This window comes from Nerophis lumbriciformis, linkage group LG13, assembly GCF_033978685.3.
Source record: "Nerophis lumbriciformis linkage group LG13, RoL_Nlum_v2.1, whole genome shotgun sequence".
Taxonomy (NCBI): domain Eukaryota; kingdom Metazoa; phylum Chordata; class Actinopteri; order Syngnathiformes; family Syngnathidae; genus Nerophis; species Nerophis lumbriciformis.
Genome location: NC_084560.2, coordinates 43,563,873 through 43,591,699, shown reverse-complemented (window position 1 = coordinate 43,591,699; position 27,827 = coordinate 43,563,873). Strand labels below are relative to the sequence as shown.

Genomic DNA, 27,827 nt, shown 5'->3' with positions numbered 1-27,827 from the left:
GTTTTTCAACCACTGTGATTATGTAATTTCACCTATTTGGATTAAAAATATTTTTTGACAACCAGTAATTATAATCTGCAAATTATGTGGCGTTGTTGTGTGTCGGTGGTGTCCAGAGCTCGGCAGCGTAACCGTGTAATGCTCTTCCATATCAGTAGGTGGCAGCCGGTAGCTAATTGCTTTGTAGATGTCGGAAACAGCGGGAGGCAGTGTGCAGGTAAAAAGGTGTCTAATGCTTAAACCAAAAATAAAGAAAAGGTGAGTGCCCCTAAGAAAAGGTATTGAAGCTTAGGGAAGGCTATGCAGAACGAAACTAAAACTGAACTGGCTACAAAGTAAACAAAATCAAAATGCTGGACGACAGCAAAGACTTACTGTGGAGCAAAGACAGCATCCACAAAGTACATTGGAACATGACTGTCAAGACGTGGACTATGGTGTGTTTGTTTTCCCGAGATGCAAGTAAAGCTGGACTGGTCATGGCGTGAAGGTAAATACATATTTATTTATAACACTCAAAGGAACAAAAAGCACGCGTCCAAACTTGACTAACGAAACAAAAAGACTTGCACGTGGGCAAAAAACTGTGAACAATTAAACAAAAACACTGACTGTGGCATTAATAGAAAAAACTTACTTGGACATGGCATGAAGTGCGCAGAGGTAGACAGAGTGTGACAGGGGTATGAATGCGGGATGTCGTCAGAACGACAAACTGAAAACAATGAACTTAAATACTATAGACATGATTAGTGAAAGCAGGTGCGTGACTCAAAACGTGAAACAATATATAACAATGTGTAACAATATATCAACAACGTGTAACACTACATCAACGATGTGTAACAATATGTCAACAACGTGTAACAATATATAACAATATGTGACAAGATATCAACAACGTGTAACAATATATAACGATGTGTACCAATATGTCAACAACATGTAACAATATATAACAATATGTGACAAGATATCAACAACGTGTAACAATATATAACAATATGTGACAAGATATCAACAACGTGTAACAATATATAACGATGTGTACCAATATGTCAACAACATGTAACAATATGTCGACAACATGTAACAATATATCAACATGTAACAATACATCAACAGCGTGCAACAATATGTCAACAGCGTGTAACAATATATCAATGTGTAACAACATGTCAACAACGTGTAACCATATATCAACTACGTGTAACAATATGTCAACAATGTGTAACAATATGTCAACAACATGTAACAACAACATGTAACAATATATAACAATGTGTAACAATATGTCCCCAACATGTAACAATATGTCGACAACATGTAACAATATATCAACATGTAACAATACACCAACAGCGTGTAACAATATGTCAACAGTGTGTAACGATATGTCAGCAATGTGTAACAATATATAACAATGTGTAACAATATATCAACAACGTGTAACACTACATCAACGATGTGTAACAATATGTCAACAACGTGTAACAATATATAACAATATGTGACAAGATATCAACAATGTGTAACAATCTGTCAACATTGTGTAACAATATATAACAATGTGTAACAATATGTCAACAATACCTGTTGCACTTGTACAAAGCCAAAGAAAAAGAGGAGTGACTTGCAAGCGTGTGTTTAAGGGACGTGTCACTGTGGCAGCTGCATGTGCGCCGACAAGGACCACGCGGGCCTGGTGACGGGTCACTTCTGCGAGTGTGACGACAGCGAGTGCCTGGACGAGGACACGGGCGAGGTGTGTGGAGGTACGTGACACGATGCAAAGTGTGGACGGGAGTGACCCGATGATGGCGCTGCACGTGGTACTGTGCTTGCAGGCCACGGCCAGTGTTACTGTGGAAACTGTTACTGTGCTGCCGGTTGGCATGGAGACAAATGCGAGTTCCAGTGTGACATCAGCCCATGGGAGAGCAAGCGGAGATGCACGTCTCCAGACGGCAAGATATGCAGCAACCGAGGTCTGGTCCAACTTTACTTTGCGATTACACTTCCTGTTCCGTTCAATGTATTCATTTCACATTACAGCGCAGTAGTGTTATGTTTAAATTCACTGACTTTTACCATTAAGTTCAACAATATGTAACAATATGTCAACAACGTGTAACACTATGCCAACAACGTGTAACAATACATCAACAACGTGTAACAATATGCCAACAACGTGTAACAATATGCCAACAACGTGTAACAATACATCAACAACGTGTAACAATATATGAACAACGTGTAACAATATGTCAACAGCGTGTAACAATATGTCAACAACATGTAACAATACATCAACAACGTGTAACAATATGCCAACAACATGTAACAATATGCCAACAACGTGTAACAATATGCCAACAACGTGTAACAATACGTCAACAACGTGTAACAATATATCAACGTGTAAAAATATGTCAACAATGTGTAACAATATATCAACAATGTGTAACAATACGTCAACAACATGTAACAATATATTAACAACGTGTAACAATATATCAACAACGTGTAACAATATGTCAACAACATGTAACAATATGTTAATAACGTGTAACAATATATCAACATGTAACAATACGTCGACAACGTGTAACAATATATCAACGTGTAACAATATGTCAACAATGTGTAACAATATGTCAACAATGTGTAACAATATGTCAACAACATGTAACAATATGTTAATAACGTGTAACAATATATCAACATGTAACAATATGTCAACAACATGTAACAATATATCAACGTGTAACAATATGTCAACAATGTGTAACAATATGTCAAAAACATGTAACAATATATCAACAATGTGTAACAATATATCAACAACGTGTAACAATATATCAACAATGTGTAACAATATATCAACAACGTGTAACAGTATGTCAACAATGTGTAACAATATATCAACAACGTGTAACAATATATCAACAACGTGTAACAATATATCAACAACGTGTAACAATATACCAACAATGTGTAACAATATATCAACGTGTAACAATATGTCAACGTGTAACAATACATCAACAATGTGTAACAATATGTCAACAACGTGTAACAATACATCAACAATGTGTAACAATATGTCAACAATGTGTAACAATATATAACAATGTGTAACAATACATCAAAAACGTGTAACACAGTATCAACAATGTTTAACAATATATCAACAATGTGTAATATGTCAACAATGTGTAACACAATATCAATGTGTAACAAACAACGTGTAACAATATGTCAACAACGTGTAACAATACATCAACAACGTGTAACAATATGCCAACAACATGTAACAATATGCCAACAACGTGTAACAATCTGCCAACGTGTAACAATACATCAACAACGTGTAACAATATGCCAACAACATGTAACAATATGCCAACAACGTGTAACAATATGCCAACAACGTGTAACAATACGTCAACAACGTGTAACAATATATCAACGTGTAACAATATGTCAACAATGTGTAACAATACGTCAACAACATGTAACAATATATTAACAACGTGTAACAATATATCAACAACGTGTAACAATATGTCAACAACATGTAACAATATGTTAATAACGTGTAACAATATATCAACATGAAACAATACGTCAACAACGTGTAACAATATATCAACGTGTAACAATATGTCAACAATGTGTAACAATATGTCAACAATGTGTAACAATATGTCAACAACATGTAACAATATGTTAATAACGTGTAACAATATATCAACATGTAACAATATGTCAACAACATGTAACAATATATCAACGTGTAACAATATGTCAACAATGTGTAACAATATGTCAAAAACATGTAACAATATATCAACAATGTGTAACAATATATCAACAACGTGTAACAATATATCAACAATGTGTAACAATATATCAACAACGTGTAACAGTATGTCAACAATGTGTAACAATATATCAACAACGTGTAACAATATATCAACAACGTGTAACAATATATCAACAACGTGTAACAATATACCAACAATGTGTAACAATATATCAACGTGTAACAATATGTCAACGTGTAACAATACATCAACAATGTGTAACAATATGTCAACAACGTGTAACAATACATCAACAATGTGTAACAATATGTCAACAATGTGTAACAATATATAACAATGTGTAACAATACATCAAAAACGTGTAACACAGTATCAACAATGTTTAACAATATATCAACAATGTGTAATATGTCAACAATGTGTAACACAATATCAATGTGTAACAAACAACGTGTAACAATATGTCAACAACGTGTAACAATACATCAACAACGTGTAACAATATGCCAACAACATGTAACAATATGCCAACAACGTGTAACAATCTGCCAACGTGTAACAATATGTCAACAATGTGTAACAATATGTCAACAATGTGTAACAATATGTCAACAACATGTAACAATATGTTAATAACGTGTAACAATATATCAACATGTAACAATATGTCAACAACATGTAACAATATATCAACGTGTAACAATATGTCAACAATGTGTAACAATATGTCAACAATGTGTAACAATATGTCAACAACATGTAACAATATGTTAATAACGTGTAACAATATATCAACATGTAACAATATGTCAACAACATGTAACAATATATCAACGTGTAACAATATGTCAACAATGTGTAACAATATGTCAAAAACATGTAACAATATATCAACAATGTGTAACAATATATCAACAACGTGTAACAATATATCAACAATGTGTAACAATATATCAACAACGTGTAACAGTATGTCAACAATGTGTAACAATATATCAACAACGTGTAACAATATATCAACAACGTGTAACAATATATCAACAACGTGTAACAATATACCAACAATGTGTAACAATATATCAACGTGTAACAATATGTCAACGTGTAACAATACATCAACAATGTGTAACAATATGTCAACAACGTGTAACAATACATCAACAATGTGTAACAATATGTCAACAATGTGTAACAATATATAACAATGTGTAACAATATATCAACAACGTGTAACACAGTATCAACAATGTTTAACAATATATCAACAATGTGTAATATGTCAACAATGTGTAACACAATATCAATGTGTAACAAACAACGTGTAACAATATGTCAACAACGTGTAACAATACATCAACAACGTGTAACAATATGCCAACAACATGTAACAATATGCCAACAACGTGTAACAATCTGCCAACGTGTAACAATATGTCAACAATGTGTAACAATATGTCAACAATGTGTAACAATATGTCAACAACATGTAACAATATGTTAATAACGTGTAACAATATATCAACATGTAACAATATGTCAACAACATGTAACAATATATCAACGTGTAACAATATGTCAACAATGTGTAACAATATGTCAACAATGTGTAACAATATGTCAACAACATGTAACAATATGTTAATAACGTGTAACAATATATCAACATGTAACAATATGTCAACAACATGTAACAATATATCAACGTGTAACAATATGTCAACAATGTGTAACAATATGTCAAAAACATGTAACAATATATCAACAATGTGTAACAATATATCAACAACGTGTAACAATATATCAACAATGTGTAACAATATATCAACAACGTGTAACAGTATGTCAACAATGTGTAACAATATATCAACAACGTGTAACAATATATCAACAACGTGTAACAATATATCAACAACGTGTAACAATATACCAACAATGTGTAACAATATATCAACGTGTAACAATATGTCAACGTGTAACAATACATCAACAATGTGTAACAATATGTCAACAACGTGTAACAATACATCAACAATGTGTAACAATATGTCAACAATGTGTAACAATATATAACAATGTGTAACAATACATCAAAAACGTGTAACACAGTATCAACAATGTTTAACAATATATCAACAATGTGTAATATGTCAACAATGTGTAACACAATATCAATGTGTAACAAACAACGTGTAACAATATGTCAACAACGTGTAACAATACATCAACAACGTGTAACAATATGCCAACAACATGTAACAATATGCCAACAACGTGTAACAATCTGCCAACGTGTAACAATACATCAACAACGTGTAACAATATGCCAACAACATGTAACAATATGCCAACAACGTGTAACAATATGCCAACAACGTGTAACAATACGTCAACAACGTGTAACAATATATCAACGTGTAACAATATGTCAACAATGTGTAACAATATGTCAACAATGTGTAACAATACGTCAACAACATGTAACAATATATTAACAACGTGTAACAATATATCAACAACGTGTAACAATATGTCAACAACATGTAACAATATGTTAATAACGTGTAACAATATATCAACATGAAACAATACGTCAACAACGTGTAACAATATATCAACGTGTAACAATATGTCAACAATGTGTAACAATATGTCAACAATGTGTAACAATATGTCAACAACATGTAACAATATGTTAATAACGTGTAACAATATATCAACATGTAACAATATGTCAACAACATGTAACAATATATCAACGTGTAACAATATGTCAACAATGTGTAACAATATGTCAAAAACGTGTAACAATATAGCAACAATGTGTAACAATATATCAACAACGTGTAACAATATATCAACAATGTGTAACAATATATCAACAACGTGTAACAGTATGTCAACAATGTGTAACAATATATCAACAACGTGTAACAATATATCAACAACGTGTAACAATATATCAACAACGTGTAACAATATACCAACGTGTAACAATATATCAACGTGTAACAATATGTCAACAACGTGTAACAATACATCAACAATGTGTAACAATATGTCAACAACGTGTAACAATACATCAACAATGTGTAACAATATGTCAACAATGTGTAACAATATATAACAATGTGTAACAATACATCAAAAACGTGTAACACAGTATCAACAATGTTTAACAATATATCAACAATGTGTAATAATATGTCAACAATGTGTAACACAATATCAATGTGTAACAAACAACGTGTAACACTATGTCAACAACGTGTAACCATTTATCAACGTGTAACAATATATCAATAATGTTTAACAATATTTCAACAATGTGTAACAATATTTCAACAACGTGTAACAATATATCAACAACATGTAACACTATATTAACGATGTGTAACAACAATACATCAACAACGTGTAACACTATATCAATGATGTGCAACAATATATCAACACGTAAAAATATATTAACATGTAACAATATGTCAGTAAAGTGTAACACGATATCAATGTGTAACAATATGTCAACAACGTGTAACAATACATCAACAATGTGTAACAATATGTCAACAATGTGTAACAATATATAACAATGTGTAACAATACATCAAAAACGTGTAACACTATATCAGCAATGTCTAACAATATATCAACAATGTGTAACAATATGTCAACAACGTGTAACACTATATCAATGTGTAACAAACAACGTGTAACAATATGTCAACAACGTGTAACCATTTATCAACGTGTAACAATATATCAATAATGTTTAACAATATTTCAACAACGTGTAACAATATATCAACAACATGTACCACTATATTAACGATGTGTAACAACAATACATCAACAACGTGTAACACTATATCAACGATGTGCAACAATATATCAACATGTAACAATATACAACAATGTGTAACAATATATAACAATGTGTAACAATATATCAACCACATGTATTATATCAACAACGTCAGTAAAGTGTAACACGATATCAATGTGTAACAATATGTCAACAACATGTAACAATACGTCAACAACGTGTAACCATATATCAACAACGTGTAACAATATATCAACAACGTGTAACAATATACAACAATGTGTAACAATATATAACAATGTGTAACAATATATCAACCACATGTATTATATCAACAACGTTTAACACAATATCAACGATGTCTAACAATATATCAACGTGTAACAATATGTCAGCAACGTGTAACAATATGTCAACAACATGCAACAATATATCAATGTGTAACAATATATCACTGTGTAACAACATGTCAACAATGTGTAACCATACATCAACAACGTGTAACAATATGTCAACAATGTGTAACAATATGTCAACAATGTGTAACCATACATCAACAACGTGTAACAATATGTCAACAATGTGTAACAATATGTCAACAACATGTAACAACAACATGTAACAATGTATAACAATGTGTAACAATATGTCACCAACATGAAACAATATGTCGACAACATGTAACAATACATCAACAGCGTGTAACAATATGTCAACAGCGTGTAACAATATGTCAACAATGTGTAACAATATATCAACAACGTGTAACACTATATCAACGATGTGTAACAATATGTCAACAACGTGTAACAATATATAACAATATGTGACAATATGTCAACAACGTGTAACAATATATAACAATGTGTAACAATATGTCAACAACGTGTAACAATATATCAACAATATGTGACAATATGTCAACAACGTGTAACAATATATCAACAATATGTGACAATATGTCAACAACGTGTAACAATATATCAACAATATGTGACAATATATCAACAACGTGTAACAATATATCAACAATATGTGACAATATATCAACAACGTGTAACAATATATCAACAATATGTGACAATATATCAACAATGTGTAACAATATATCAACAATATGTGACAATATATCAACAACGTGTAACCATGTTTAAATTCACTGACTTTTACCATGAAGCACAAAGAGAAAGTAGTCATTTGTTTCAATCAAATCTTCTTTTTGTAATGTTTTTTTTTACAAAGATTTAAAATAACACCTCACGTCTGCTTAGTATTCTCTTCTTTGATGTCAGCTGACATCACATCTGCTAACTAGAAGATACTTAGTTGGCCACCACAGCTGTGCACTGCTGGGGGCTAAATGCACGCATTAGGCAGGTTCAAAACTATTCTATAGGAGGCAATTGTGCAATTATGTCGTGTGTGTGTGCGTGTGTGTGTGTGTGTGTTAGGCACGTGTGTGTGCGGGGAGTGTAGCTGCTACGACGTGGATCCCTCCGGCGACTGGGGGGATATTCACGGAGACACCTGCGAGTGCGACGAGAGGAACTGCCACTTCACGTACGACCGCTACTCCGACGACTTCTGCTCGGGTGAGCGCCCCCTATCTGAAGAGATGAAAAAAACAGTTAAAGGGTGCAAAATGATATGATTTTATTAGCAATTTTAAATAAGTCAGAAAAAAACAAAAAAAACACTAATAGTGTAAGATTAATACAAAAAATAATAAAGATAATAAAAAAGGAATAAAAGTACAAAAAAGATGGCTTTTTTTTTCTTTAAATGTCTATAAGTTATGATTCAATATATGTCAGTGTATGTAAACTTTTGACCACGACTGTACATCAACAATGTGATTTGCCTGAGAAGCCGACATGTTTTTTTTGTTTTTTTTTAAAGTCCCTTTTCGAAAGAAAAAGAACATTTCAGATGTGTTTAATTGTATTTTTGGGCTGGATATGTCAAAAAATCCAATAAACAAATGTTTAAAAGTCATTTTTGCATAAGAGGGGAACTTTAAATGGCAGACTGACTTAATGATGTTTTTGTTTCCAAGTGCTTAAGTACAGAATGTTCTAGCAGAGTGGCAGCTTACGTAACATTAAAATGTGCCCCCCTATTTTGGTCTTTTCTTTATAAAGGCCAGCACATGGCCCCACTCTTATACAAACCCCGTTTCCATATGAGTTGGGAAATTGTGTTCGATGTAAATATAAACGGAATACAATGATTTGCAAATCCTTTTCAACCCATATTCAGTTGAATATGCTACAAAGTCAACATATTTGATGTTCAAACTCATAAACTTTATCTTTTTGCAAATAATAATTAACTTAGAATTTCATGGCTGCAACACGTGACAAAGTAGTTGGGAAAGGGCATGTTCACCACTGTGTTACATGGCCTTTCCTTTTAACAACACTCAGTAAACGTTTGGGAACTGAGGAGACACATTTTTGAAGCTTCTCAGGTGGAATTCTTTCTCCGTTGTGCTATTTTAGGCTTCATAATGCGCCACACATTTTCAATGGGAGACAGGTCTGGACTGCAGGCGGACCAGGAAAGTACCCGCACTCTTTTTTTTTACGAAGCCACGCTGTTGTAACACGCAGGGGGCGCCGAAAAGGGGGGGGTAAAGGAGACGGATTCTAGGGGCCCATGATGGAGGGAGGCCCAGATAGGCCCCTAATGATGATGAAATTATAATACAGAAAAAATAATGACACTGTGTTGGGGGCCCCTGTAAAGATTCTTTTCATGGGGCCCAAAATCCCTAGCGGCGCCCCTGCTTGTTGAGACTGAAACGTTGTCCGATTCCACAAACTCACCTTGACCCACATCCAGCCATTTGGACAGTTTTTTCGGCAGAATCCAACCGCTTCTTATCAATGAACAAGTCGGGTGAAGCCCAGCGTCATCAGGAATGTCTTTAAATTCAACATCGATACAGGATTTGAATGTCTCGGCTACTTTATGAGACTCGCCATCAGGGGCGCCGAAAATGGGGGGTAAAGGAGACGGATTCTAGGGGGCCATGATGGAGGGGGGCCCCTAATGATGATGAAATTATAATACAGAAAAAATAATGACACTGTGTTGGGGGCCCCTGTAAAGATTCTTTTCATGGGGCCCAAAATCCCTAGCGGTTGCCCCTGGTAACACGTGATGAATGGGGCTTGGCATTGTCTTGCTGAAATAAGCAGGGGCGTCCATGAAAAAGACGGCGCTTAGATGGCAGCATAAGTTGTTCCAAAACCTGTATGTACCTTTCAGCATTAATGGTGCCTTCACAGATGTGTAAGTTACCCATGTCTTGGGCACTAATACACCCCCATACCATCACAGATGGGCGGTATAGCTCGGTTGGTAGAGTGTCCGTACCATCAACCTGAGGGTTGCAGGTTCGATCCCCGCTTCCGCCATCCAAGTCACTGCCGTTGTGTCCTTGGGCAAGACACTTTACCCATCTGCTCCCAGTGCCACCCACACTGGTTTAAATGTAACTTAGATATTGGGTTTTCACTATGTAAAGCGCTTTGAGTCACTAGAGAAAAGCGCTATATAAATATAATTCACTTTACTTTTCAACTTTGCGCCTATAACAATCCGGATGGTTCTTTTCCTCTTTGGTCCGGAGGACACGACGTCCACAGTTTCCAAAAACAATTTGAAATGTGGACTCGTCAGACCACAGAACACTTTTCCACTTTGTATCAGTCCATCTTAGATGAGCTCAGGCCCGGCGAAGTCGGCGGCGTTTCTGGGTGTTGTTGATAAACGCTTTTCACGTTGCATAGTAGAGTTTTAACTTGCACTTACAGATGTAGCGACCGACTGTGGTTACTGACAGTGGGTTTCTTAAGTGTTCCTGAGCCCATGTGGTGATATCCTTTACACACTGATGTCGCTTGTTGATGCAGTACAGCCTGAGGGATGGAAGGTCACGGGCTTAGCTGCTTACGTGCAGTGATTTCTCCAGATTCTCTGAACTTTTTGATTATATTACAAACCGTAGATGGTGAAATCCCTAAATTCCTTGCAATAGCTGGTTGAGAAAGGTTTTTCTTAAACTGTTCAACAATTTTCTCACGCATTTGTTGGTAAAGTGGTGACCCTCGCCCCATCCTTGTTTGTGAATGACTGAGCATTTCATGGAATCTACTTTTATACCCAATCATGGCACCCACCTGTTCCCAATTAGCCTGCACACCTGTGGGATGTTCCAAATAAGTGTTTGATGAGCATTCCTCAACTTTATCAGTATTTATTGCCACCTTTCCCCAACTTCTTTGTCACGTGTTGCTGGCATCAAATTCTAAAGTTAATGATTATTTGCAAAAAAAAAATAAAGTTTATGAGTTTGAACATCAAATATGTTGTCTTTGTAGCATATTCAACTGAATATGGGTTGAAAATGATTTGCAAATCATTGTATTCCGTTTATACAGGTAAAAGCCAGTAAATTAGAATATTTTGAAAAACTTGATTTATTTCAGTAATTGCATTCAAAAGGTGTAACTTGTACATTATATTTATTCATTGCACACAGACTGATGCATTCAAATGTTTATTTCATTTAATTTTGATGATTTGAAGTGGCAACAAATGAAAATCCAAAATTCCGTGTGTCACAAAATTAGAATATTACTTAAGGCTAATACAAAAAAGGGATTTTTAGAAATGTTGGCCAACTGAAAAGTATGAAAATGAAAAATATGAGCATGTACAATACTCAATACTTGGTTGGAGCTCCTTTTGCCTCAATTGCTGCGTTAATGCGGCGTGGCATGGAGTCGATGAGTTTCTGGCACTGCTCAGGTGTTATGAGAGCCCAGGTTGCTCTGATAGTGGCCTTCAACTCTTCTGCGTTTTTGGGTCTGGCATTCTGCATCTTCCTTTTCACAATACCCCACAGATTTTCTATGGGGCTAAGGTCAGGGGAGTTGGCGGGCCAATTTAGAACAGAAATACCATGGTCCGTAAACCAGGCACGGGTAGATTTTGCGCTGTGTGCAGGCGCCAAGTCCTGTTGGAACTTGAAATCTCCATCTCCATAGAGCAGGTCAGCAGCAGGAAGCATGAAGTGCTCTAAAACTTGCTGGTAGACGGCTGCGTTGACCCTGGATCTCAGGAAACAGAGTGGACCGACACCAGCAGATGACATGGCACCCCAAACCATCACCCAACCATGCAAATTTTGCACTTCCTTTGGAAATCGAGGTCCCAGAGTCTGGAGGAAGACAGGAGAGGCACAGGATCCACATTGCCTGAAGTCTAGTGTAAAGTTTCCACCATCAGTGATGGTTTGGGGTGCCATGTCATCTGCTGGTGTCGGTCCACTCTGTTTCCTGAGATCCAGGGTCAACGTAGCCGTCTACCAGCAAGTTTTAGAGCACTTCATGCTTCCTGCTGCTGACCTGCTCTATGGAGATGGAGATTTCAAGTTCCAACAGGACTTGGCGCCTGCACACAGCGCAAAATCTACCCGTGCCTGGTTTACGGACCATGGTATTTCTGTTCTAAATTGGCCCGCCAACTCCCCTGACCTTAGCCCCATAGAAAATCTGTGGGGTATTGTGAAAAGGAAGATGCAGAATGCCAGACCCAAAAACGCAGAAGAGTTGAAGGCCACTATCAGAGCAACCTGGGCTCTCATAACACCTGAGCAGTGCCAGAAACTCATCGACTCCATGCCACGCCGCATTAACGCAGCAATTGAGGCAAAAGGAGCTCCAACCAAGTATTGAGTATTGTACATGCTCATATTTTTCATTTTCATACTTTTCAGTTGGCCAACATTTCTAAAAATCCCTTTTTTGTATTAGCCTTAAGTAATATTCTAATTTTGTGACACACGGAATTTTGGATTTTCATTTGTTGCCACTTCAAATCATCAAAATTAAATGAAATAAACATTTGAATGCATCAGTCTGTGTGCAATGAATAACTATAATGTACAAGTTACACCTTTTGAATGCAATTACTGAAATAAATCAAGTTTTTCAAAATATTCTAATTTACTGGCTTTTACCTGTATTTACATCTAACACAATTTCCCAACTCATATGGAAACGGGGGTTTGTAGTTGTGTCACTTCCCCACTCTGAAGCACTCCTCTCTCCCTCACCTGCAGGCCACGGCCAGTGTCACTGTGGCAGGTGCGACTGCAAGGGCGGCTGGGCGGGGAAGAAGTGCGAGCACGCCCTCTCCTGCTCCATGTCTCTGGAGAGTAGCCTGAAGAAGTGCCGGGGAACGTCCAGGCTGCCCTGCTTCGGACGAGGTAAACCTTTTTTTTTTTGCTCCTGTCGCCATGGTTACCCCTCTCCCGCATCTGTGTGTAAAAATGGGTCATTAGGAGTGCTTCTTTTGAATGGAATGATAAACACACTGAGAAATGAACGGCTCTCCATCAAAAGGGTTATTATGTTCCTCAAGGCAGCACGATGAGGTGGAGATTCATGACGCACGCCGCATGATTCATTAGCCGCCCTGCTGGACATAAAGAGCCCCGCAGCTCGCCAGAACTGAAAAGGCCGATATTTACATCCCTGTTCGATAACTTTGGGAAGAAGCACAGCTCCTTCTCGTGGACTCCGGAGCCTTTTTGACGGATGACGGGGAGTTCAAAGTGACTCAGCAGGAAGAACAAGACATTGATACAACTAGGGCTGCGAATCTTTGGGGGTCCCACGATCATACTTGCCAACCTTGAGACCTCCGATTTCGGGAGGTGGGGGAAGGGGGTGGGGGTGGGCGTGGCTAAAAGGGGAGGAGTATATTTACAGCTATAATTCACCAAGTCAAGTATTTCATATATATATATATATATATATATATATATATATATATATATATATATATATATATATATATATATATATATATATATATATATATGTGTATATATGTATATATATATATATATATAAAAAATACTTGACGTTCAGTGAATTCTAGCTATATATATATATATATATATATATATATATATATATATATATATATATATATATATATATTAGAGATGCGCGGTTTGCGGGCACAACCGCGGAGTCCGCGGATTATCCGCGGATCGGGCGGATGAAATTAAAAAAAATTAGATTTTATCCACGGGTCGGGTCGGGCGGTTGAAATAAAAAAAAATTAGATTTTAAATAGATTCAGGCGGGTGGCAATTAAACCAATTGGGAAATATATATACATAGTTAAATGTTGTTACCCACATACGAAAAACGAGCAGGCACCTGCAGCATATGCCACAACAGAAGAAAAAAAAGAAAAGAGATGGACACTTTTACGGAGCGGAGAAAGCCCCCGACGCCTCGCGAGAGAGCCCCACCGGGAGCCGTAGCTGAGGCGATCCGCGAGAAGGGCCCGACGCACGTCCAGGGTCACCACCGCGCCCACCGCACCGACACCCCGCCTCGTCCGCCTTCGCCGCGGCCGGCGTCACGCGCAGCAGGTAAGCAGCTTACCTGCCCGCCACCCCCGTGGCTGGGGGCTCGTAACAGGGGTCACTCCGCGCGCTCCGCCGGCGCAGCTTACCTGCCCGCGACCCCTGTTGCCGGGGGTCACTCCGCGCGCAGTGCGCTCACGAAAGGGGTGGGGCTCACCCTGGTTGATATAGACAGCAGGACGGTGGCCATGGACGTCGGAACCCGCTAAGGAGTGTGTAACAACCCACCTGCCGAATCAACTAGCCCTGAAAATGGATGGCGCTGGAGCGTCGGGCCCATACCCGGCCGTCGCCGGCAGCGAGACGCGCTTGGAGGTGCGCTCAGCGCGGCTCCCATATGATTGCGCACTGGTGTGCGTCTGGGTCGTGACAGCGTGGCACGCGAATGTCTGTGCTGCATTGGATCAGTCTCCTTTCTTTAACAGGCAAAAGCTTTATAACCTCACTAATGCCTTGCATCGTCTATATTAGATATATAACAACGGGCGGGTGCGGGCGGATGGCGGGCGGGTGCGGTTCTGATCAAATGTTACATCGGGTGGATGGCGGATGGTTGACGACTTTCTGATGCGGTTGCGGATGAAATAATTGCCTATCCGCGCATCTCTAATATATATATATATATATATATATATATATATATATATATATATATATATATATATATATATATATATATATGTAAAATAAATACTTGAATTTCAGTGTTCATTTATTTACACATATACACACACATAACACTCATCTACTCATTGTTGAGTTAAGGGTTGAATTGTCCATCCTTGTTCTATTCTCTGTCACTATTTTTCGAACCATGCTGAACGTCCTCTCTGATGATGCATTGATGTGTGGCACGCACAAAAGTGATTTCATCAAATGCACTAGATGGCATTATTGTCCTGTTTAAGAGTGTCACAACATTGCTGTTTACGGCAGACGAACTGCTTTACGGTATACAAAAAAGTGACTGCTGTTGTTGTGTGTTGTTACCGCGCTGGGAGGACGTTAATGAAACTGCCTAACAATAAACCCACATAAGAAACCAAGAACTCGCCCTCCATCATTCTATAGTTATAACGTGATTGGGCTGGTACGCTTTTTTATATTGTGGAGGACCTGAGTCCGCCTGAATTTCGGGAGATTTTCGGGAGAAAATTTGTCCCGGGAGGTTTTCGGGAGAGGCGCTGAATTTCGGGAGTCTCCCGGAAAATCCGGGAGGGTTGGCAAGTATGCCCACGATTCGATTCAATATCGATTATTGGGGTCACGATTCGATTCAAAATAAAAAAAAATTGATTCAACGCGATTCTCGATTCAAAAACGATATTTTACCGATTCAAAAGGATTGTCTATTCATTGAATAAATAGGATTTCAGCAGGATCTACCCCAGTCTGCTGACATGCAAGCAGAGTAAAAAGCTTTTATAATTGTAAAGGACAATGTTTTATCAACTGATTGCAATAATGTACATTTGTTTGAACTATTAAATGAAGCAAAAATATGACTTATTTTATCTTTGTGAAAATATTGGACACAGTGTGTTGTCAAGCTTATGAGATGTGATGCAAGTGTAAGCCACTGTGACACTATTGTGCTTTTTTATAAATGTCTAATGATAATGTCAATGAGGGATTTTTAATCACTGCTATGTTGAAATTGTAACTAATATTGATACTGTTGTTGATAATATTCATTTTTGTTTCACTACTTTTGGTTTGTTCTGTGTGGTGTTTGTGTCTCCTCTCAATTGCTCTGTTTATTGCACTTCTGAGTGTTGCTCGGTCGAGTTTGGTTTTGGAATTGGATTGCATTGTTATGGTATTGCTGTGTATTGTTTTGTTGGATTGATTAATTAAAAAATAAATAAATAAATAAATAAAATAAATAAATAAATAAATAAATAAATAAATAAATAAATAAATAAATAAATAAATCGATTTTTTAAAAATGAGAATCGATTCTGAATCGCGATCTGAACTCGAATCGATTTTTTCCCACACCCCTAGATACAACGTTGATTATACATACATATCCTTTAAAACTGACTTGAAACAACGTTGCAAAATAGTTGTATTCATAACTTGAGAAAAGAAAACGTTGGTGTTTAACGTTAGATCCACGTTGTTGGTTGGGAAATGACCACAATTCAAAGGTCAAATCAACGCCACAACCTGGCATTGAATAAACGTCGTCAAAAAGCATGTTGTTTCAACGTTGTATTTGTGTCGTAGAATATTGGTTGGGAAATAACCAAAATTCAATGGTCAAATCAACATCAGAACCGAACATTGATTAAACATCATCAAAAAGCATGTTGTTTCAATGTTGTACATCAACGTGACTTCATAGTAAAAGAGTGCGGGTACTAGACTGGCCTGCCTGTAGTCCAGACCTGTCTCCCATTGAAAATGTGTGGCGCATTATGAAGCCTAAAATAGCACAACGGAGACCCCCGGACTGTTGAACAACTTAAGCTGTACATCAAGCAAGAATGGGAAAGAATTCCACCTCCATCCATCCATTTTCTACCGCTTATTCCCTTCGGGGTCGCGGGGGCGCTGGAGCCTATCTCAGCTACAATCGGGCGGAAGGCGGGCTACACCCTGGACAAGTCGCCACCTCATCGCAGGGCCAACACAGATAGACAGACAACATTCACACTCACATTCACACACTAGGGACCATTTAGTGTTGCCAATCAACCTATCCCCAGGTGCATGTCTTTGGAGATATGCATATATGTTTAAGAGTTATTTCTCTATTCATAGCCATGTTTGGACCAGCTAGTACTTTTCCTTTGTATATTCTACCAGTTTCTCTTTGTCCTCAGATGCCTGTTTAGTGTCTTAACCATTGGAATGTAAAATACAACCCCCACTCTTTCCCTATAAGTGTTGTGAGGTGGAGCGGGGGGGCTTTCTTTGTGTGCAAGGAGTTGGCTTTTCCGTTTCTTTGTGTGCAAGGAGTTGGCTTTTCCGTTTGAATGTCAGATCAACTAGAGTAGCCAATATGAATGTATTGGTCTAGGTGGTTCTCCTAAAGCTTTAATAACACCCGATAATATTCCTATTCTGTCTTGGTGATCCTTCTTACTCAGCATATATGTCATCGAAATAACTTGGGATTGACCAGTAAGAGCTGGTCTGACGCAACACCTTTCCATCCATCCATTTTCTACCGCTTATTCCCTTCGGGGTCGCGGGGGGCGCTGGAGCCTATCTCAGCTACAATCGGGCGGAAGGCGGGGTACACCCTGGACAAGTCCACCTGAGAAGCTTAAAAAATGTGTCTCCTCATTTCCCAAATGTTTACCGAGTGTTGTTAAAAGCTACTTTGGCACGAGTTGCAGCCATTAAATTCTAAGTTAATTATTATTTGCAAAAAAAGAATAATGTTTATGAGTTTGAACATCAAATATCTTGTCTTTGTAGTGCATTCAATTGAATATGGGTTGAAAAGGATTTGCAAATCATTGTATTCCGTTTATATTTACATCGAACACAATTTCCCAACTCATATGGAAACGGGGTTTGTAATTTGACATCGTAATGTCACACAGCGCAAGAAGTAGCTGTGAAGGTTTTGACCCAAATTAGATTTCTGGAGGTCTGGCATCTGTTTTGAGTGTGTGCATTAAAACCAACCCCCCCTATTAAACGTATGATGAAACAGCACGGATGAACACGTGACTGCAGAGTTAATTAACTTCTCCGGCAGTCGAGCTTTAAATGCTCCCTGCTGGCTGCAACACAATGGAGCTTTCCTTTACAACCATGAATGGGAATATGAAAAATACCAGCTTTAAGTCGAGCCAAGTTAACAGAAGGTTTTTCTTCAGGATAGTCAGTGTTTATATGCTCTGTTTGCTGTTGTCGGTGGCTGGACTTTATTGCGATCATGCGAGGAAATGGCCTGGCCATGAATGAACGCCGCAGACGGCAGCTTGAGCGGAGAAAAGCCCCAAAAATGTGAAGCAGCAGCTTAAAGGATGTCTCGACGTCTTCCCCCTGTGGTATTTCCTGGAGGAAACACCTGCTTTGATCATCGGGGTTCCTCTGTCGCGGATGTTATTGTGCGGAATGGTCGCGGATGGCATTTGATGGCAACAACAAAAAAAAAAAAGGTCAGAGATAAAGTGGCAGTTTATTTAGTGAGGCGATGCGAAACAAGAAGCCAGACTCCGACTGACATTTCAGACCTGATTTCCCTCCGCGCCGTGCCTCCTACACTATGTGTCATCTCCATGACTTCCCACTTCACTGAACTCCAGCTGGTTCTGCTACTCTCACTTTGGAACTACGCTGCAGGTCACTGATTGACAGACTTATTATTGCTTGGCCTTCATATTGGGTTTTTTTTGGAATAGAATTTCCAAGTACTAGTACCCTCAATTTCAATAATAAAACAAGCAGGTTTATCTGGTTGACAAAAACTGATCACCGGGCTCATATACGAGACTAATGTTGCGTCGGACCAGTCTTCCTCTCACTTGTCAATCCCAAATTATTTCGGATGACATATATGTTGAGTAAGAAGGACCACCAAGACAGAATAGCAATGTTATCAAGTTTTACTAAAGCTTTAGAAGACCAGCCTGTTGTGATCCGCTGCCCGGATCATATTTTGTATTTACGTTTTCAAGATACTTGTGTTTTTGGTTAGTTTTGGACTCCTTGAGTACCTGTTTTGTACACCTGAGTTTGTTGCCATGGCTGCTTATTATTTTCACCTGCCGCGTTTGTTCCCGACACGCACCTGTTTGTCATCACTGACATTATTATTTAAGTCTGTCCTCCCTGTCATTCCTTCTGGCTTCGTAGTTTGTTTTCGTGCAACAGTTGACGACTTTTGTTCCGGCTCTGTACCTGTTAGCTTCCATGCTAAATTCCTTTTTTTACCTTCTAGCTCCCATGCTAGCTCTTTTAGTTTTTGCCTTATGTGCTATGAGCACCCTTTTCTTTTTTCCAGTATAAGTTATTTATTAAATAAATACTTTCTTACCTGCACGCTGTGTCTAACGCCCGTCTGCATTCCTGAGAGAACGAACCCCGCATCACAATGCGCCCCGGTCGTCACACAGCCCTCACAATGCTGTAATAGCAGCATCAAGAAGTGGTCTTAAAATCAAACGGAAAGAGTCAGCTTATTTAGTACAAAAACAGCCCCTTCCCGCCCAGAAAGAAATACAGCCTTATTGTTCTAAACTGATAAGGTAAAAAGGGAGTACATTATACTCCCAATAGACATTCCTGTCAGAGTATGTTGGTGACGAACCCCCAAGATGCAGAGATGGCAGGCTTTGTCCAGGAAAACATGATTTAATGTAACACTATAGCAAAAAAAACAAACAAAAGGGTACAAACAAAAGGTGCGCACAAGGCGGAGAACAAACTTGGCTATGAACTAAAATAGCACAAAGGCTAACTGTCGACACTATGTGTCATCTCCATGACTTCCCACTTCACTGAACTCCAGCTGGTTCTGCTACTCTCACTTTGGAACTACGCTGCAGGTCACTGATTGACAGACTTATTATTGCTTGGCCTTCATATTGGGTTTTTTGGAATACAATTTCCAAGTACTAGTACCCTCAATTTCAATAATAAAACAAGCAGGTTTATCTGGTTGACAAAAACTGATCACCGGGCTCATATACAAGACTAATGTTGCGTCGGACCAGTCTTCCTCTCACTTGTCAATCCCAAATTCTTTCGGATGACATATATGTTGAGTAAGAAGGACCACCAAGACAGAATAGCAATGTTATCAAGTTTTACTAAAGCTTTAGAAGACCAGCCCTCACAATGCTGTAATAGCAGCATCAAGAAGTGGTCTTAAAATCAAACGGAAAGAGTCAGCTTATTTAGTACGAAAACAGAAAGAAATACAGCCTTATTGTTCTAAACTGATAAGGTAAAAAGGGAGTACATTATACTCCCAATAGACATTCCTGTCAGAGTATGTTGGTGACGAACCCCAAGATGCAGACATGGCAGGCTTTGTCCAGGAAAACATGATTTAATATAACACTATAGCAAAAAAAACAAACAAAAGGGTACAAACAAAAGGTGCGCACAAGGCGGAGAACAAACTTGGCTATGAACTAAAATAGCACAAAGGCTAACTGTCGACACTATGTGTCATCTCCATGACTTCCCACTTCACTGAACTCCAGCTGGTTCTGCTACTCTCACTTTGGAACTACGCTGCAGGTCACTGATTGACAGACTTATTATTGCTTGGCCTTCATATTGGGTTTTTTGGAATACAATTTCCAAGTACTAGTACCCTCAATTTCAATAATAAAACAAGCAGGTTTATCTGGTTGACAAAAACTGATCACCGGGCTCATATACAAGACTAATGTTGCGTCGGACCAGTCTTCCTCTCATTTGTCAATCCCAAATTCTTTCGGATGACATATATGTTGAGTAAGAAGGACCACCAAGACAGAATAGCAATATTATCAAGTTTTACTAAAGCTTTAGAAGACTAGCCCTCACAATGCTGTAATAGCAGCATCAAGAAGTGGTCTTAAAATCAAACGGAAAGAGTCAGCTTATTTAGTACGAAAACAGAAAGAAATACAGCCTTATTGTTCTAAACTGATAAGGTAAAAAGGGAGTACATTATACTCCCAATAGACATTCCTGTCAGAGTATGTTGGTGACGAACCCCCAAGATGCAGAGATGGCAGGCTTTGTCCAGGAAAACATGATTTAATGTAACACTATAGCAAAAAAAACAAACAAAAGGGTACAAACAAAAGGTGCGCACAAGGCGGAGAACAAACTTGGCTATGAACTAAAATAGCACAAAGGCTAACTGTCGACACTATGTGTCATCTCCATGACTTCCCACTTCACTGAACTCCAGCTGGTTCTGCTACTCTCACTTTGGAACTACGCTGCAGGTCACTGATTGACAGACTTATTATTGCTTGGCCTTCATATTGGGTTTTTTTGGAATAGAATTTCCAAGTACTAGTACCCTCAATTTCAATAATAAAACAAGCAGGTTTATCTGGTTGACAAAAACTGATCACCGGGCTCATATACAAGACTAATGTTGCGTCGGACCAGTCTTCCTCTCACTTGTCAATCCCAAATTCTTTCGGATGACATATATGTTGAGTAAGAAGGACCACCAAGACAGAGTAGCAATGTTATCAAGTTTTACTAAAGCTTTAGAAGACCAGCCCTCACAATGCTGTAATAGCAGCATCAAGAAGCGGTCTTAAAATCAAACGGAAAGAGTCAGCTTATTTAGTACGAAAACAGCCCCTTCCCGCCCAGAAAGAAATACAGCCTTATTGTTCTAAACTGATAAGGTAAAAAGGGAGTACATTATACTCCCAATAGACATTCCTGTCAGAGTATGTTGGTGACGAAACCCCAAGATGCAGAGATGGCAGGCTTTGTCCAGGAAAACATGATTTAATGTAACACTATAGCAAAAAAAACAAACAAAAGGGTACAAACAAAAGGTGCGCACAAGGCGGAGAACAAACTTGGCTATGAACTAAAATAGCACAAAGGCTAACTGTCGACACTATGTGTCATCTCCATGACTTCCCACTTCACTGAACTCCAGCTGGTTCTGCTACTCTCACTTTGGAACTACGCTGCAGGTCACTGATTGACAGACTTATTATTGCTTGGCCTTCATATTGGGTTTTTTGGAATAGAATTTCCAAGTACTAGTACCCTCAATTTCAATAATAAAACAAGCAGGTTTATCTGGTTGACAAAAACTGATCACCGGGCTCATATACAAGACTAATGTTGCGTCGGACCAGTCTTCCTCTCACTTGTCAATCCCAAATTCTTTCGGATGACATATATGTTGAGTAAGAAGGACCACCAAGACAGAATAGCAATGTTATCAAGTTTTACTAAAGCTTTAGAAGACCAGCCCTCACAATGCTGTAATAGCAGCATCAAGAAGTGGTCTTAAAATCAAACGGAAAGAGTCAGCTTATTTAGTACGAAAACAGAAAGAAATACAGCCTTATTGTTCTAAACTGATAAGGTAAAAAGGGAGTACATTATACTCCCAATAGACATTCCCGTCAAAGTATGTTGGTGACGAACCCCAAGATGCAGAGATGGCAGGCTTTGTCCAGGAAAACATGATTTAATGTAACACTATAGCAAAAAAACAAACAAAATGGTACAAACAAAAGGTGCGCACAAGGCGGAGAACAAACTTGGCTATGAACTAAAATAGCACAAAGGCTAACTGTCGACACGATGTGTCATCTCCATGACTTCCCACTTCACTGAACTCCAGCTGGTTCTGCTACTCTCACTTTGGAACTACGCTGCAGGTCACTGATTGACAGACTTATTATTGCTTGGCCTTCATATTGGGTTTTTTCGAATAGTACTAGTACCCTCAATTTCAATAATAAAACAAGCAGGTTTATCTGGTTGACAAAAACTGATCACCGGGCTCATATACAAGACTAATGTTGCGTCGGACCAGTCTACCTCTCACTTGTCAATCCCAAATTCTTTCGGATGACATATATGTTGAGTAAGAAGGACCACCAAGACAGAATAGCAATGTTATCAAGTTTTACTAAAGCTTTAGAAGACCAGCCCTCACAATGCTGTAATAGCAGCATCAAGAAGTGGTCTTAAAATCAAACGGAAAGAGTCAGCTTATTTAGTACGAAAACAGAAAGAAATACAGCCTTATTGTTCTAAACTGATAAGGTAAAAAGGGAGTACATTATACTCCCAATAGACATTGCCGTCAGAGTATGTTGGTGACGAACTCCAAGATGCAGAGATGGCAGGCTTTGTCCAGGAAAACATGATTTAATGTAACACTATAGCAACTAACGGTGGCAGAGGGGTTAGTGCATCTGCCTCACAATACGAAGGTCCTGAGTAGTCATGGGTTCAATCCCGGGCTCGGGATCTTTCTGTGTGGAGTTTGCATGTTCTCCCCGTGACTGCGTGGGTTCCCTCCGGGTACTCCGGCTTCCTCCCACCGCCAAAGACATGCACCTGGGGATAGGTTGATTGGCAACACTAAAAATTGGCCCTAGTGTGTGAATGTGAGTGTGAATGTTGTCTGTCTATCTGTGTTGGCCCTGCGATGAGGTGGCGACTTGTCCAGGGTGTACACCGCCTTCCGCCCGATTGTAGCTGAGATAGGCTCCAGCGCCCCCCACGACCTCAAAGGGAATAAGCGGTAGAAAATGGATGGATGGACTATAGCAAAAAAACAAACAAAAGGGTACAAACAAAAGGTGCGCACAAGGCGGAGAACAAACTTGGCTATGAACTAAAACAGCACAAAGGCTAACTGTCGACAAGAAACAAAAACACTTACTGTGACACGAAGGAACTATGACATGAGCAGAGTGAACAAAAGTAGACAGAGCTACAACGACAAGTACTATGACAGGTAGTAGTGACATCGACAATGACAATAATCCAGCACTGACTGGAGGGGAAGGCAGGTTTAAATAGCAGCTGGCTGAGGGGAAGCAGCACTCAGGGAGACAATCAGGAAATGAAGACAAAATAAAAGCGCTGACAGAAAACTAAGACAAACACAAGAGGAAAAACTAAAACACAGTCAAACTGTCAGGGACAAGCCTGACAATTCCAGCGCCTTCAAGGTGAAACAGAGTTTACTAGCGAGCAAAAGGAAAAAGCACAAAGTGTACACATGGGAGAATATTAGCTGATTTAAACATGACTATGAATAAAGAAAGAACTCTTAAAAAATATCTCATTCTCACACTAACCACCCCACTTCTGACACCAAAACTCTAAGAATGAATACCGATCAAGAACATCAGGTCCCGGAAAGACTCAGTACGCGTCCATGCACTAAATTAGTCCGACTTCTCAAATAGTTCGGCTCTAAATGAGCCTCCTACAGTCCATGTGAAACACCTTAATCCGATCGTGTTCGGTTTTTGAAAAGTCAGACTAACACACCTGGATTATGCGACTGGAAACCAGATCTCTCGAGGGGGTGTGTGCGGCAGCAGAGGACCCTTCGTATCGCGCAGTCTCAAGGTGCGGGAAGCAACCCGGAAGCAGATACCATTCCATAGAAACGTAGAATCCATGGTAATGATGAAGGGGAGAATGTTTCTTTGCTTCACAAATTCAAATAACAAAACTGCCATGTCTGTGTGATCATGTTTTGTTTTTGGACTTTTTGTGCACTTTTGTTTTGTTTTGTCACCATAGCAACCATTAGTTTTCACCTGTCACGTCACGCACCCGTTTCACGTTTTGAGTCACGCACCTGTTTTCGTTAATCATGTCTATAGTATTTAAGTTCATTGTTTTCAGTTTGTCGTTCTGACGACATCTCCACATTTATGCTTCTGCACACTCTCCACACACCCTTAAGACCCTTGCTGCTATTTTTTCATGTCCATCGTTCACACTGCTCCTTTTTGTCCATGCCAAGTAAGTTTTGTTTATTATTGCCACAGTTAGTGTTGTTCATAGTTTTTGCCTTTGTGCAAGTGTTTGGTTTCATAGTTTGTTCTCCGCCATTGTGCGCGCCTTTTGTTTACTTCCTTGTTTTGTATTTATAGTGTTTGAATAAAAAATGTACCTGCATTCCCGTCTCGCCCGAGCCAACTTTCCGTTGCATCCCGGAAAAGCTAACACCCAAGACCAAGTCATGACAAAAACATTTTGAAGTGCATCGAAGGAAGGAAAAAAGACAGAGATTTATTGAAGAAGGTAGCTAAGGAAATGCTTAATTCGGACTCCCTAACGAAATAAGAAAGAAATGAAAGATAATGAAGCAGGTAGATTAAAGGTGAATAATAAAGCGTACACAAACGTTCACGCTGTGTTTGTGCAAGCCAACTGAGTCACTTTTCACACAAGATAGTCCAGAACCTCAGCCTTCCTGGTAAGGTCTATTCAGGTGTACTGGAGAGGAGGCTACGCCGGATAGTCGAACCTCGGATTCAGGAGGAACAGTGTGGTTTTCGTCCTGGTCGTGGAACTGTGGACCAGCTCTATACTCTCGGCAGGGTCCTTGAGGGTGCATGGGAGTTTGCCCAACCAGTCTACATGTGCTTTGTGGACTTGGAGAAGGCATTCGACCGTGTACCCCGGGAAGTCCTGTGGGGAGTGCTCAGAGAGTATGGGGTAACGGACTGTCTTATTGTGGCAGTTCGCTCCCTGTATAATCAGTGTCAGAGCTTGGTCCGCATTGCCGGCAGTAAGTCGGACACGTTTCCAGTGAGGGTTGGACTCCGCCAAGGCTGCCCTTTGTCACCGATTCTGTTCATAACCTTTATGGACAGAATTTCTAGGCGCAGTCAGGGCGTTGAGGGGATCTGGTTTGGTGGCTGCAGGATTAGATCACTGCTATTTGCAGATGATGTGGTCCTGACGGCTTCCTCCGGCCAAGATCTTCAGCTCTCACTGGATCGGTTCGCAGCCGAGTGTGTAGCGACTGGGATGGGAATCAGCACCTCCAAGTCCGAGTCCATGGTTCTCTCCCGGAAAAGGGTGGAGTGCCATCTCCGGGTTGGGGAGGAGATCTTGCCCCAAGTGGAGGAGCTGAAGTACCTCGGAGTCTTGTTCACGAGTGAGGGAAGAGTGGATCGTGAGATCGACAGGCGGATCGGTGCGGCGTCTTCAGTAATGCGGACGCTGTATCGATCCGTTGTGGTGAAGAAGGAGCTGAGCCGGAAGGCAAAGCTCTCGATTTACCGGTCGATCTACGTTCCCATCCTCACCTATGGTCATGAGCTTTGGGTCATGACCGAAAGGACAAGATCACGGGTACAAGCGGCCGAAATGAGCTTCCTCCGCCGAGTGGCGGGGCTCTCCCTTAGAGATAGGGTGAGAAGCTCTGTCATTCGGGGGGAGCTCAAAGTAAAGCCGCTGCTCCTCCACATCGAGAGGAGCCAGATGAGGTGGTTCGGGCATCTGGTCAGGATGCCACCCGAACGCCTCCCTAGGAAGGTGTTTCGGGCACGTCCGACCGGTAAGAGGCCACGGGGAAGACCTAGGACACGCTGGGAAGACTATCTCTCCCGGCTGGCCTGGGAACGCCTCGGGATCCCCCGGGAGGAGCTGGACGAAGTGGCTGGGGAGAGGGAAGGGTGGGCTTCCCTGCTTAAGCTGCTGCCCCCGCGACCCGACCTCGGATAAGCGGAAGAAGATGGATGGATGGATGGATAGTCCAGAACCATAGCAACCTTCCTCTGGAACAGTATCAGTCGGGGCACGAACGGATTTAAAACTCCTTTCGTCAATCCACTGAGCCTTTTGAATGAACTTTGAGACATTCTTGGTGGTAGCGTCATGTTCCAAGATCACAACAGATCACAATATCACAACAGAGCTCGGCCGTTTACTTGTTAGAAGCCGCAGACACCTAGTGTGACGTCATGTAGGTCAACCGGAAACTAAATAAATTAACCGCACTAAAAAGAAATAAGCGCTTGACTTCACACGTATGTGTAAAAATACAAAAAAACGAACTATTTGAGAAATCAGACTAATTTAGTGCATGGAAACATAGTGACTGTGTACAATGCTATCACCCACATCTCTGAGGCCTATCACACAGAGGTCACTTATTACAATGTTACTTCAAACGGAGTGATTTTACAACTAAGTAGGCATCCCACTTCTGACACCCTTTGTCGTTTCCATTCCCCTGATTTGAACTCAAGTCTATGAGGTGGGAAAACCTTTACACTTCAAA

The 27,827-nt window shown here is 39.5% G+C and overlaps 1 protein-coding gene across 1 annotated transcript in view; it reads left to right on the top strand.

The window, feature by feature from the left end:
• Window positions 1-27,827, top strand: part of itgbl1 (integrin, beta-like 1) — a 122,655-nt gene that overhangs the window by 69,077 nt on the left and 25,751 nt on the right. Inside the window, exons 4-7 of the mRNA XM_061970739.2 lie at window positions 1,653-1,775; window positions 1,848-1,988; window positions 9,105-9,245; window positions 13,787-13,933. Of these exons, the coding sequence (XP_061826723.1) occupies window positions 1,653-1,775; window positions 1,848-1,988; window positions 9,105-9,245; window positions 13,787-13,933 (552 nt within the window). The remainder of the gene's footprint in view (window positions 1-1,652; window positions 1,776-1,847; window positions 1,989-9,104; window positions 9,246-13,786; window positions 13,934-27,827) is intronic.